Source organism: Phocoena sinus, chromosome 14 (assembly GCF_008692025.1).
Source record: "Phocoena sinus isolate mPhoSin1 chromosome 14, mPhoSin1.pri, whole genome shotgun sequence".
Lineage (NCBI taxonomy): Eukaryota > Metazoa > Chordata > Mammalia > Artiodactyla > Phocoenidae > Phocoena > Phocoena sinus.
In genome coordinates, this window is record NC_045776.1 from 62,535,632 (window position 1) to 62,549,971 (window position 14,340).

At 55.8% G+C, this 14,340-nt stretch overlaps 1 protein-coding gene across 10 annotated transcripts in view; it reads left to right on the forward strand.

The window, feature by feature from the left end:
• Positions 1-14,340, forward strand: part of TXNRD2 (thioredoxin reductase 2) — a 34,945-nt gene that overhangs the window by 1,525 nt on the left and 19,080 nt on the right. For 9 of the 10 annotated variants that reach the window (XM_032654255.1, XM_032654257.1, XM_032654254.1 and 6 more), the window contains exons 2-8: positions 1,321-1,386; positions 6,073-6,129; positions 6,438-6,579; positions 7,037-7,111; positions 7,641-7,719; positions 8,161-8,223; positions 10,574-10,644. In XM_032654255.1, the coding sequence (XP_032510146.1) occupies positions 1,321-1,386; positions 6,073-6,129; positions 6,438-6,579; positions 7,037-7,111; positions 7,641-7,719; positions 8,161-8,223; positions 10,574-10,644 (553 nt within the window). Of the gene's footprint in view, positions 1-395; positions 483-1,320; positions 1,387-6,072; positions 6,130-6,437; positions 6,580-7,036; positions 7,112-7,640; positions 7,720-8,160; positions 8,224-10,573; positions 10,645-14,340 lie in introns of those variants that run through there. The other variant, XM_032654253.1, reaches the window with a different exon arrangement.

Sequence of the window (14,340 nt, forward strand, 5' to 3'; positions counted from 1 at the left end):
GCTGAGTTCAGGGAGGAGCAGAAAATCAGAAGAGGGTGGGCTCAGGACACAGGGGCAGACACACCTTCCCGGCTGAGCCCCTGCATGCGGGGAAGGGAGCCAGGCTGTGAGGTGCCCCAGGGTACCCCATAGAGTGCACGGGTGCGTCCCCAGCTGACACCCTAAGGGCGGCACCCGCCCTGCCTGTCTTGGGGTCCTTCAGAGTCCTTCCTCCTCCACAGGCTACCCAGACCCCCCAGGTGTTTAAAGGCAGATATCCTGCAGTGGAGCCTACAGAGGCCCCATGGAGGCCTCTGCCAAGTGCTTATCAGACAGAGAGGGCTGCTGGGCGTGCATGTGGGGAGAGCCCACCGCCAAAGATAAGCCCACAAACCACACAGCCAGCTGCTCGCACTGCCCTCTGCCTGATAGAGTGGGGCTGTGGGGTGACACAGCCGAGACCCTGTAGTGGCGGCAGGAGGGATGGGCATCTGCCATGGAAGGTAGGGATATTCTCCTGGTCAGAGCCTCCCTGAGCAGCGGATATGAGAGAGCACCTGGATGCAGCCCCTAGCTGCCTTGACCTCCCCGCCTCCCTCCCCACGTCCTGATGATCTTCTGTTATTTCTTCCTCCCTCCACGGGGAGCAGGCCGGAGCCTGGTGCTGAGGGTCCCCAGCTCAGGGCTCTCACAGGTTGGCCACACCTAAGGACACACCTGCCCTTGCCGTCCCCCTGCTTCAGTCGTCTCTGGCCTGCCTTCTGTGCCAGCATTTACAGGAGACGGATAGCGGCTTCTGCAGGGAGGAAGGACTCCAGCGGCCTGTATGCCGGGGGCAGGGGTGGAGGGTGCAAATGGCCTCCAAGGAACCCAGAGGCGTTTCAGAGCCGCTGTCCTGCCAGGCCCTGCCGGGCACTGAGAGAGGCCAGGCCGTGTTGCCCAATGCAGGGGCCTCCCTTGTTCTCCCTCACTGGTGACAGAGGGTGACCTTTACAACAGAAAGACAGGTGGAGTCAAGACAAACGTTTTAATCCCGTGTCTACTAGAACGTTGGGTGAAGTTGAGTTCAGGGCAGTCCTGCCAGTTCAATTACCTTCCTGATGTGGGGAGGTGGGGACTACACCCCTGCCAGCCTCACCTGCTTAGTCTCGGGATCTGGGCAGACAACATGCACCCCGTCATTGCCTCCTGCCTGCTGGGGGATGTGTGGTCACCCCATACCATCACAGGACGGGACTTCGTCCTGGACCCTGTACCACATTGGAAACTGTGGCCTCCTGGGATTGCGCCCCAGGCTGCTCCTGGTCCTTCCTTCTCAAAGTCTCCCCCTCACCCCTGCAGGGCGGCAATGCTATGACCTCCTGGTGATTGGCGGGGGATCCGGCGGCCTAGCCTGTGCCAAGGAAGGTACGTGTCCTGTGTCCTGCATCCCGCCAGCATGGCAGGGCCTCCGGGCTTCCGGGTCCCCTGGGGAGGGCAGTGGTGCTCTCCGGGCTGGGTGGGGATCCCCCTGAGCAGCCACGAGCTGAATGCATTGTCTCTGCAGTTGGCCCACTCCTCCCCACTGCAACCCCAGACAACCACTGATCTGCCTTCTCTCATTGTAGATTAGTTTGCATTTTCTAAAATTCTGTCTAAGTGAAATCATGCTGTGTGTATTCTTACTTTCCGAGCTTCTCCCACCAAGCACAATTATTTGGAGATTCATCTGTGTTGCTGTGTGTATCTAGAGTTCACGCCTTTTCATTACTGATAAGTATTCCACTGTATGTCTAGACCACGTTTGGTTGGTTCATTCGCCTGTGGATTGGGTTGTTCCAGTTTTTGGCTGTTGTGAACAGTGCTGCTATGAACATTTGTGTGTGTGTGTGTGTGTGTGTGTGTGTGTGTGTCTCTTTGTGTGGATGTGTGTTTTAAATCTCTTGGATAATCTCCTAAAAGTGGAACAGCTGGGTCATGTGGTGTATCTCTCATTTAGGTATTTTTTCATTTCTTTCAGCAATATTTTGTCATTTCAATATACAGGTCTTCCACATCTTATGTCAGATTTATCCTTAGTGTTTCATATTTTTAAAACAGCTTTACTGGGCTTCCCTGGTGGTGCCGTGGCTGAGAGTCCGCCTGCCACTGCAGGGGACACGGGTTCGTGCCCCGGTCTGGGAAGATCCCACATACCGCGGAGTGGCTGGGCCCGTGAGCCATGGCCACTGAGCCTGCACGTCCGGAGCCTGTGCTCCGCAATGGGAGAGGCCACAACAGTGAGAGGCTGCATACCGCAAAAAAACAAACAAACAAACAAAAAAACCCCAGCTTTACTGAGGTACAAGTCACACACCATACAGATCATTCATTTAAACTGCCTATCTCAGTGGATTTTATATTCACAGTTGTGCAACCATCACCACCACCAATTTCAGAACATCTCATCACCCCCAGGTACTCTGTACCCACTGGTAGTCACCTGTCTCCCTCCCCTCCTCAGCACCAAGCTACCACTAGTTTCCTTTCCGCCTCTATGGACTGGCCTGTGTTCTGGATGTTTCATAGAAACGTGTGGTTTTGCTCTCCCTCAGCATGATGTTTTTAGTGTTCATCTGTGATACAGCCTGTGTTAGTACTTCGTTCCTTTTTTAGGGCTGAATAGTGTGGATGAATCACATTTTGTTTATCCACTTGTCCGCTGGTGGATGTTTGGGTTATTTCTGCTTGGGGCAGTTATGAGTAATGCTGCTCTGAACATTCCTGCAGGTTTTGTATGGACGTGTGCTTTTATTTCCCTTGGGCAGATTCCCAGGAGTGGAATTGCTGGGTGATAGGGTAGCTCAAGGTTTAACCTTTGGAGGAGCTGCCAGACTATTTTCCAAAGTGTCTGCACCATTTTATATTCCCACTAGGAAGTGTGGGGTTCGAATTTCTCCACATCCTCGTCAGCACCTGTTACTGTCTTTTCTATCGTAGCCCATCCTAAGTAGGTGGGAAGTAAGTGGTATCTCATTGTGGTTAACTTATATTTCCCTCATGGTTAATGGAGCATCTTTTCATGTGTTTATTGGCCATTTCTATACTTATGGAGAAATGTCTATTTAGAACCTTTGCCCATTTTTAAGTTCGGTTGTCTTTTCATTATTGAGTTATGAGAATACACACACACGTATATTCTGGATATTAGATCCGTATCAGATGCATAATTCTCAATCACTTTCTCCCATCCTGGGGGTCATCTTGTCACTTTCTTGATGGTGTCCTTTGTAGCACAAAAGTGTTTAATTTTGATGAAGTCAGTTGATCTGTTGTTTCTTGTGCTTTTGGTGTCGCATCCAAGAAACAGCATCCCGATCCAAGGACACAAAGACTTAGGCCTGTTTTCTTCTGAGAGCCTCACAGCTTCAGTTCTTACATTTAGGCCTTTGGTACATTGTGGATTAACGTGCAGACGTGGTGAGGTCATTGCCTCCGGGTTTGAGACATGCACCTTTCCATGTCACGGTCCCCCTTCAGGTGACACACTCCCACCAGTCACGTTCCACTTCTACATGTTACAAACCCCACAGCACATTGTACAATTTTTGTTTAAACAGTGATCTTTTTTTTTATACTGATTTTTTTTGTTTTTATTTTTATATATTTATTTGGTTGCATTGGGTCTTAGTTGTGGCAGGAGGGCTCCTTAGTTGTGGCTCGCCGGCTCCCTAGTTGTGGCACGCAAACTCTTAGTTGCAGCATGCACGTGGGATCTAGTTCCCCGACCAGGGAACGAACCTGGGCCCCCTGCATTGGGAGTGCAGAGTCTTAACCACCGCGCCACCAGGGAAGTCCCTAAATCTTGACCTTCTGAAGAGATTTCAGTGATAAGGAAAAAGCTAACACATCTGCCCATGTGGTTGTCATTTCTGGGGCTTCCGTTCCTTTCTATGGATCTGAATTTCCACCCGGCATCATTTTCCTCCTACTGGAAGGACGTCCGTGAACATTTCTTGTCGTGTGGCTCTAGGGGTTATAAATTCTTTCAGCTTTTGTGAGTCTGAAGACATCTTTACTCTGCCTTCATTTTAAAAAGATATTTTCTCTGAGTATAGAATTCAAGGGAACAGTACAGCTGGCCCTCTGTATCCACAGGCTCCACATTCACAGATTCAACCAACCACAGATCAAAAAAATATTTTTTAAAAAATTCCAAAAAGCAAAACTTGAACTTGCCGCATACTGGCAACTATTTATCATTTACACTGTATCTACAACTACTTACACAGTGTTAACGTTGTATTAGATGTTATAATCTAGAGATGATTTAAGGTAAAGGTTACTGCAGATGCCGCACCCGTTTTCTGTAAGGGACTTGAGCATCTGGCAGCTCCGGGTTGTCCCAGAGCTCATGAGAGCTCTTGCCATTGTGGATAGTTTCTATTCCTGTTTTCAAATTCACTAATAAAAGAGTGTGAGATGTCTACTTGACCATGAACCCCACTCGGTGCAGTATTCATCTCTACAGTTCAACTTGGGTCCTTTTTTCTATCTTCCATGTTACTTCTTGACTTTTTGAACATGTGGAATACAGTTAAAACACCTGTTTTACTTTTTTTCCCACTAATTCTGACTTTGGTGTCAGTTCTTGGTCAGTTTCCATTGACTATTTTTCCCTTTAAGGGCTGTATTTTCCTGCTTCTTGGCGTGCCTGGTAATTTTTGTTTGAGTGCCAGACACTTTGGACTTTACCTTGCTGGTTTCTGGATATTTTTATCTTCCTAGAAATATTTCTGAGCACGTTCTGGGATGTAGCTACAGACAGTTGGATCTTTTTGAGACTTGTGCTTATGATTTGGTAGGCGCTCTGGCGCTGTGCCCAGTCGGGCTAATTATTCTCAACTGCTGAGGCATGACCTTCCTAATGCTCACCCAGTGCTGCAGGAGTTAACGTTTCTCCAGGCTGGCTTCTGGGAGCAGCACTGTCCCGGCCTTAGGTACTTTCCCCTCTCTCTCCTCTGTCCCAGGAACTCTCAGCCCGAGAGCCTGCTGGGCCCCCTCCATGCTGTGTCCTGCAGACTCTCTGGTCGCGGGGCTCACCTCGTCCCTTTCCTGTCTCTCAGAGATCGCTGGCCTTTGTTTTCGTTTATTCAGTTTCTTGAAACCCTTATTTCGCGTATTTTGTCAGGATTTTTGGTTATTTTGAGCAGGAGGCTAACTCTGGTCCTTGTTGCTCCATCCTGATCAGACCTGGGAACCGGGCTGAGGTGTCTGAGGTGTCCCCTTGGCCGGAGACTTCAAATCAAGCACTGGGATCCCATCTTAATTCAGTTGAATGAAATGGTTTTATTAATGAAGACTTTTAAAATTTGGTTCTAATCTTGGTAGCTGGTAGCCATGAATCAAGCATGTTCTGTAGTGTTTCAAACACTCGTGGGCTCGTGACATACAAGTGGGGCGTGCCCTTGGGGCCGTCACGGCCAGGGACCAGGGCTGGCTGATGCAGTGCCACAGGCGAGCCAGCAGGAAGCCCGTGATTAGTCTTGGCCTCAGAACCTGGGGCTTGTGGCTGGGGGAGCCTGCTGATAGCTGGGGGCTCCAGGCAGGGGTGCAGTTTGGAGTCCTGGTCTTGGGTCCTGGCTGACCTGAACCTGCCATTTGACCTCCGAGCTTCCATTTCCTCACCCTGAGAGGAGGCAGCAAACGTCCACCTGGGGGCTCTGACCAGCGTAGACCGAGGGCCACCCCACATGGTGTCTGGGGAAGAGAGGAGTAAGGGAGGGCCTGGGGAGCGAGCCAGGGGCCTCCCTGTGATGCCTCCAGGGAGTGTGCTTGGGGTGGGCCCTGGGCCTGTGCTGGACCTGCAACCAGGTTGAGGGAGGGGGCGGGTGGCGCATCCCAGCACTGCTCTGGTGGGTGGTGCAGAGCCTGCGGTCAGGAAGAGGTCGGGGTGCCCATCTAGGGGCAGCATAGCTGGGAGCAGAGGCAGTGGGAGACCTGGCTGCATAACTCATGGGCAGCTGCTGGCCTGGTCCTTCCCCAGCCTCCTCTGGGCCTCATGGGCTCCTGGGGTCCCCGACCTTGAATTAGTCCCTGGTTGTACTCACCTGCCTGTTTCTCTGGTCCTTCCAGCCGCTCAGCTGGGGAAGAAGGTGGCCGTGGTGGACTACGTGGAGCCTTCCCCCCGAGGTAGGCAGCCCCTGCCGGGAGCCACGTGTCCTGGGGAAGGTGGGGGGTCACATACAGAGGGTGGCTGAGCCCTGGACTGCTGCCCAGTCTCCGGACAGCGTCCTGCTTCTCGGGGAAGCTGCCATCACTGTAGGTTCCTCATCCTCCTCATTTAAACCAAGTCTGAATGCAACCGCAGCCGGCGCGTCCACACGGCAGGTTCACCTGGGCCGCGTTGGAGTTAAAGCAACTAAAAGGAATTGGAAACAGCTATAGAGCAGGGCTGGCCTGGCACACCTGAACCCTGTGTGCTCTTCCCACCTCCCCAGGCACCCGGTGGGGCCTTGGCGGCACCTGCGTGAACGTCGGCTGCATCCCCAAGAAGCTGATGCACCAGGCGGCGCTGCTAGGGGGCATGATCCACGACGCCTCCCACTATGGCTGGAAGGTGGCCCAGCCCCCGCACGACTGGTGAGGGCGCGTGGGGGACGGCCGATCCCATCAACCTCGCAGGAGCTGTGGGCGCGATTCTCACCTGGGGGCACCTCTGGGCCCCCAGCAGTGGGCAAAGTCTAGAGACGTTTTTGGTGATCTCCACAGTGGGGGTTGCACATCCCCTGGGTGGAGCCTGAGACGCTGCCACTTGCCCCACGGTGCCCAGGACACCCCTGGAAGGACGCTCGGCCCAAAGGCTGCAGTGCTTCAGGCCTGGCGGGTGGCGCATGGTCCGCTTGGAGCCCCTCGGTCTGAAGCCCCAAACCTGGCCCGGGGGCGGCAGCCGTGGGGACAGACATCACCTTTACCACCTTGAGAAACCCCTCTGCCTCTGGGCATTTCTGTTAAGGGCTGTTTGCCTCTAATAATCTGTGGCGGGACCCGCAGCTGACACTTGTGTGGTGGCTTTAAGCATCGTGCTTTGTGTCAACAGGGGGAAAATGGCAGAAGCCGTTCAAAACCACGTGAAGTCCCTGAACTGGGGGCACCGGGTCCAGCTGCAGGACAGGTATTGACGCCGCGCTAGGCTCTGGGCGGGTCCTGGGGCACATGAGGACTCCCCAGGAGGAGGAGGCGTGAGACCCGGGTTAGAAAGCCCGGCCACCCTCGCCCCTCGCAGTGCCTGTTATCCTCACTGTCCCCTCCCTGCTGGGCACCCCCCTCACCAGCAGGAGGTCCATGGGTGTTTTGGGGGGAGGGTAACTGGGTGCATGTGGGGGCCTCCCCTTCATGGTGGAGGGTGTCCAGGTGACAGGACTGACCTCAGGGGAGGCCCGGCCACCTCCATCCTCACACACCAGGGCTGAGCTTGGGCCCTTAAGACACCCCTGCATGGCAGCTGTGGTCACCACGTACCGAGGAACCCTGGGGAGACAGCAGCAGCGCCCCATGCGGGTCCGCACACTCCTTTTGCCCCTCGTGAGCCGTGGGTGGCCCGAGCTCACATTGTAGCCATCTGCCTAGTGCTCCCCATTTAATCCTGAGGTGATGCCTCATTTGCAGAGGAAATGTTTGAACATCCTATTTTTATTTTGCAGAAAAGTGAAGTACTTTAACTTCAAGGCCAGCTTTGTCAACCCACACATGGTTTGTGGTGTCTCAAAAGGTGGGGAAGAGGTGAGCGCCCTCCTCCCGGGGTCCCTGGGGCAGCACGGGCCAGTCCGTGGGTCAGTCTGTGGCCCAGGCGGGTGGACCTCAGCTCTGCTCGGTCTCAGTGCTGTCCTTGGAGATCAGCGCTGCTGGGATTGATACGACGTTCCTCTGGGCTGAGGCCAGTCTAATTCTTTGTGAAGGAGGAAGTGACCACGCCAGGCTGCCCGCTGCTCGGGCGGCTGCAGCCCTGCAGGGGTTTGCGGGGATTCCAGGAGACCTTACCACCCGTGCAGTGCTGTGTAAACTGTGAAGTGCTTGGACTTAGAGGCTCTCCTGCCAGTGTCTGGGGCTGCTGCCACAGGGTCCACACTGCAGGGCAGAGGCTGTGATGGGGAAGCTGGTGGAGCCCTCAAATGGGGACTGCAGGTGACCTGGGTGACTGTGGCTTTCTCGGTTTCTTCTCAGACTCTGCTTTCGGCCGACCACATTGTCATCGCCACCGGAGGGCGGCCGAGGTACCCCACGCACGTGAGTGTCCTCAGGAGCCCCCAACCCCCCACCCCGTTCATGGTCTGGTGACATGCACCTCCCACTCGCCCCTGTCCTCCAAGTGGCCCTGTGCTCACAGCTGCCACTTTCCACTGCCCGTGCTCTCGAGTGCCCTCTGCTGAGCCAGGTTCCCACATCCCCACTTGGCTGAGTCCCGAGAGCGACTCAGCTGCTGGGCCGGCCCCCGCCTGCCCTCTTCCTGTCCCCACATCACTTCTCCTCTATCTCCTTTGTTGATTCCTCCTTTTTAGCCTCAGAATGTTGGAGTCTTTGGGACTTAAGCCTGGTTCCTCCTCCCCCAAACCCAAATCTTATTCTTTAGTTGATGTGAAACTCACATACCATAAAATGCACCCTTTCAAAGGGTACAGTCCAGTGAGTTCCAGTTTATTCAGAGTCGTTCACCCGTCGGTCCCACTACTGAATCTCAGAATGTTTCATTCGCCCAGAGCGAAACCCTGGCCCCATCAGCCGTCGCTCCCGCCCCCCTCCCCCGGCCCCAGCAGCCTGCTCTCTGTCTCTGTGGATTTGCCTGTTCTGGACGTTTCACATCAGTGGGATGAGATGCATGGCCTCTTTGACCAGCTTACGGCTGAGTGATGTTCCGCGGTGGGTGTGACATTCTGTTGTCCGCTTGCGTGGTGGACCTCTGGGTTGTTTCCACTTTGTTATGAGTGATGCTGCTGGGAGCCCATGTGGATGCGAGTTGTCCCTTCTCCTGGGCAGACACCTGGGGGTGGAGGTCCCAGGCCCCCGGGGTGGGGGGCAGCCTCACCGTTTACATCCCCACCTGCAGTGCGTGGGGTTCATCCTTTTTGGTTTCTTCTCGTGTCTTGTGATGTTTTACTGAAAAGTGATCATTTCAAATAAAATGACATGTTCACTCTGGAAGCTAGGATCTCCCTCCACTTAGGGATTTTGTTTATTGCTGCTTGTCTGTTGGGTGATTTTTCTGGACCAATTTTGTAAACTTTTTATTCTGTGTCCTGTGAGGCTACTGAGGTCTCTGCTCAGTGGCCAGCTAGTGACTGGGCAGAGATGTGCTTAAACACCAGACCCAGGAAGTCTCCCCGTCTTTGCGAGGCTCCCCACCCTCAGTGCTCAGCCTGGTGGGGGGCGCTCTGCCTTCGCCCCCACCACCTGCTTCTGCGGGGCCTGGAGGCCAGTGCTCAAGGCCGCCCCAGACCCAGACATAGGCCCAGGCAGGTGGATGGGGAGGACCAAGGGCGTGGTTCTGCCTCCTCGCAGACTCTTAAATCTGAACCTCCGTCCAGTTCTGTGCTTCCACTGGAAACAGGAGCTGGGAGGGTGCCAAGGCAAGTGCCCACTCCAGTCCTCAGGACCATGACGTGGCCCCTGCTGCTGTCAGCCCAGCAAGAGCAGCCTCCAGAGGGGACCAGACAGCTGTGCCAGGTGGCCCTGGGCAGGATGTGTGGCTCCGTAGGAGGGGAGGGCTCTTGTTCCAGTAGCCACACAGACAGGGGCCAAGTGGTGACCATTAGTGATCCCTCACCCACAGCTGGGCCCACATTGGCTCCACTCAAAGCCCCTGATGGCCGTGGTCAGTTCCTGGGACCCAGAGAACAGCTCAGCTCCACCCTGCACGTGGCTGCCAGAGTGCCTGCGAGGAGACTGGCCCGGCCTCTCCCTGCTGTCCGCTTGCCTGAGGGGCGGGGGGGGCGGTGGGGGGTGGGTGAAGTGGGAGCCTCGGGTCCTGGGGAAGCCGCTCAGTGGCCACTCTGCTCTTGGCTGCCCGCCCCGGAGCCTGCCAACACTTGTTGTGTTTTAGTCCCTTTGATATCCAGACCTTTCGATCTTCTTGAGCAAACTTAAGAAATTCCTGACTTTATTTTTTTTGCCAATTGGAACCGTAAACTGTTTGAAATCTGTTTCCTCTCTCCCAGCACATCTGACTCTCAGGGGCCATAGAGAGGACGTGTCCTGTGTCCCACACCTGCTGGGGTATGGGGTGACCTGGACAACTCCTGGGCACAGGACCCACCATGCTGTCCCTCAAGGGCCCCCGGTTGGTCGCATCCAGCCTCCAGCCTGGCGCCCTGGGAGCCGGCCCGCCCCGCTTCACCCCTTGCTCCCCACAGCCCTGGGTCTGGATCTGGAGGGAGTCCTGGAGAGCGAGAGGAAGGAGCCGCTGCCCCGGGCCCCCAAGGGAGCGGCCATATCCCCTGTCCCAGAGGCTGCACCCGAGGAGGTGCAGCCACATGTGGGCAGGTGGTTCTGGCCCAGTTGTGTCTACAAACTGGGCGTCCTCGGAGGGAGCCCCGGGGGCAGCCGGGGACGCGGGCCTCACATTGACCCTTTTCCCGGATAGATCGAAGGTGCCTTGGAATACGGGATTACGAGTGATGACATCTTCTGGCTGAAGGAGTCCCCTGGAAAAACGTAAGGCCTGGGGCCCCACTCCCCTGTGCACACAGCCAGGCGGGGAGGACATGCTGCTGCCCCTCTGTAGCGCATTCTTTCCCACCTACCTGAGGGAAGGGCAAAAAGCCTGGCCCTGTGCCCATTTGGGGCTGACACTCTCCCAGGACTGAGTCACAGTGTGTGGCCGTTATTGTCTGGGGCGCAGGTTTTCACCAGGGTTCCCAGGAGTCGCAGGTCCCAGTGGGTCCTCAGGGCCATCTGGGTATGCGGGTAGGTGGGTGGGCCCTGGGGGAAAGCCCTGGTCCCCCCTCCGGCTCCAATCAAACGTCCCCATTTTCATCTGTTTGTCACCTGGGCTTCCCTGAAATCAGCAAAGGCTCGGGCTGCCAGAAACCAGAGCCCAGCTGTGAAGCCAGGCCTGCAGCGTGACTGGCACCCCCGTGGCCAAGGGCTGGGTTCACTCCTGGCATGGGGTCCGGGTCTGGGTGCTGCTGCCAGGGCACTGAGGAGACCACATGCTCGCAGGGACCATAGAGGCCACCAGAGGGCGACAGAGGCTCGGCCGTCACAGTGCTGGGCTGCGGGGGACCAGCTGCCGATGGCCCGAGGGCATGCCCCGGGGTGGGCAGGCGTGTGCAAGTGTGCATGTGTCAGCATGGGTGAGCGCATGTATGTGTACACGTGAGCACACGTGTGAGAGCTTGCACGTGTGCTCGTGCCGCGCTCTGCTTGTCCCTGCTATCCCAGCCTCACGAGGTGTCCTTTTTGAGGGCTGGGCACGGCCCCTGGCATGGGGGTGTCTTGGTGTGACCTCCCACCACTCGCGGCCACCTCTTTGTGAAAGGCTGCAGTGAAAACCCCGACGTGCGTCTTCTTGTTGTCTCAGTGTTTCTTATGTGTCGTGTGCGCGGTCAGGGCTGTGTCCACAGTAGAGAACTGCGGTCCCGGCTGGGCGCCTGTGCTGCTCTCCCTGCCTGATGCTGCCTCGGCATTTCCATGGGGCCTGAAGGGAAGGGAGCCTCTCTTACTCCCTCTGGGGGGGTGGAGGGAGCACAGCCACTTCCATCTGCGGTCAGGCTCCTGGCCCTGGCCACCACCTTGCCTCCCACAGGGCCCCCAGGCTGTGGTGGTGCTTCGACTTGGCAGTAGTTGTTAATTTTTCTGATGTCACATTTATCACGTTTTCTCTTTACGCCATAGTATCTGGGTTATTTGTTGTTTTGTCTCTGACTAGTAGGTTAAATGTGGCCTGGTTTCATTTGCATTTGCTATTATGTGTTCTTTTGTGTAATTATTGGCCGTTTAAAATTGAGTGTGTAAGTTGTGTGTGTCTGTGAGTGAGCGTGTGTCTATGTCTGTGAGTGTGTGTGGCTGTGAATGGGGGCTGTTTGCTCCTGGGCCTTCTCTCTGGCTTTTCTCTTTCTTATCTCCCCGCGGGTTTGCTGTCAGGGCTGAGATCCCGTGTTGTTTACAATTGCAGATTTTCTCAGCTTGTCCTTTTAACTCATGTAACATACAAATGTGACATACAAATGTTTTGGTCTTATTTTTTTTAAGTGTAGCTTAGGCTCTTTTACACTTAATGGCTGTTAGATTTATTGCATGTTCAGGAGGGCCTTTCCCCACCAAAATCTTTTTTGACAAAAGCCCTGGATTTCCTGTGGGTCCCAGGGCCTTGGGGCATCTGCAGCACATCTGTGGCAGAGACGAGGTCCCATGCGTCCACCACCAGCCCCTCCCACCAGCCTGGAAGCTCCTCCAAGCAGAGCCCAGTCCTGCTCTGGCCCTGATTTGGGGTCCCTACCGCTGCGCAAGTGCCCAGCGTGGTCTTCAGACCTGCGTAGTTTTCTTGCGCATTGATTTCTCTGGGCACTTTGCCAGCCTCTCCGAGGTGGACTGTGGAGACCGTGGTGCCGACGGCCTTCAACCTGCGGCCGCCTGGACACTGGCTCCCCGCTCGGTGCTTCTGGCCTGGCCGAGGCCACCCGTGTGGCCCGGTAATCTCCGCCCATCACCAAAGGCCAGCAGTTTCTGAATCCTGGTCTTTTCTTAAATTAGTTCCTGTGTGTTTTATTTTCTCTTGTTTGCTATTTCCCTGTTACATTTTGAGAGCCAAGTCCACCTCCAGGGGGGCCGGTGTCTGGCGGCTCTCACTGCCCACTGCTCACCGGAGGCTGGTGTGCAGAGAGGCCGCACAGGCCGGAAGGAGGCCCGGGCGCAGGGGCCCCGCGCAGCTGCCCCCAGTGACCACGTGCTGGGGCAGCGGCCTGCGCGGCCAGGAAGACAGCCCCAGATATTGGGGTCAGGAAAGTGTTTATTTTCTTCAGAAAAAAAAAACGTTTAGGAGACTTTTTTTTAAAAAGCTCTTTCGTTTAGAAGGAATCTAGGTATGTTATTGTTTAAGGAAAAAAGTGTTTGCAATGTATCAGTCACCCGTTCCATTCTGAGCATGATTTATGTGAGGAAATGGTTTTTTTAAAAATTAAGCTGGAGATATATCCCTGTACGATGCTTCTGTGAAACGCAGCTTTTGTGCGGAGCTGTGGATGCAAGTTGTAACAGTGTGATACGGGAGTCAGTGTTTACTCCTTACATTCCTGCCCGCAGTCAAAATAAGCCCGAGGGTCTACAGTAGCATTTCTGTATTTTATCAGCTTGGGCTGGGCTGGGGGGGCCTCTGCTCACACTCTGAGGGGCTGTTTCTGCCAGATTTATTTGCCTTATAAATATTCCCCGTGTTTATTTTAACTCGCCTTTAAAATGGAGCTGAAATGAATATGGACCCGAGGGCTGCCTCCGGCCCTGGAGGCCTCCCGAAGCCAGCCAGGACCTTCCCACTTGGCCCCGGCCAGGAGGCCAGCCGGCGGCTGAAGGTGCCCAGTGTGCCTGGCCTCGGCCTGCAGCGGTGGAGCCTCCACTAGCTGGCTCCCAAGGGCCCATGGGCTCCGTGGCGTCCTGTCTTCCTCCCCACGATGGGGTGCGGGCCGCGGCTGGCGGCTCAGAGGCATCTGCATGAGGCTGGGTGGCCAGCAGCTCAGGCCTGGAGAGCCGGCCCTCAGCCTCCGCTGTTGCCCCACCCGCCTTTGCCCCCCAGGGTCTTGGTGCTTTCTGGACATCCTGTGTCCAGCTGCTCCTGGGGGCCCCAAGCTTTGTGGCCCCAGCATTTCCTGTGCTGGCGGGACAGCTGCAGGGCCCCCATGCTGTGTGGGTGCACCCCCGGGGAGCGGATTGGGGCCTTCAGACTCAAGAGGCAGGTGGAGAGCTCTTTAAGCTGGGGCTCCAAGGCCTGAAGGAAGGCTTTGTTTCTGCTTCCTCCCCCTTCAGACTTTAAGGAGAGAGCCAGCCCTGTGATCAGGCTAATCCCACGGCAGTTACACCTTGGAGTACAGTGTTTGCAGCACTGAAGGGCACACAGAGGGGCTCCCTGAACACACACACAGCTGAGTGGGGCTCTGGGTGCAGGTGGAGCCCCCGTGGGGTGTCCTGCTGCAGTGTGAGGCCGTGTGTCCAGTCCTCAGAGGCCCCACCACCCCAGGTCCTCCCTTTGCCGGCAGGGCCTGCCGTGGGCACTGTGCCTTGGCACCAGCCTCAGCCCCACCCAGGCTGGGGTCTCCTAGGTGGTCGGCAAAGCCCATCTGCAGCTTCAAACCTGCCAATAAAAACGCAGCGTCCCTTCAGGGCTGCCTGCACCCCACCTGCAGGCGCCAGCTCCAT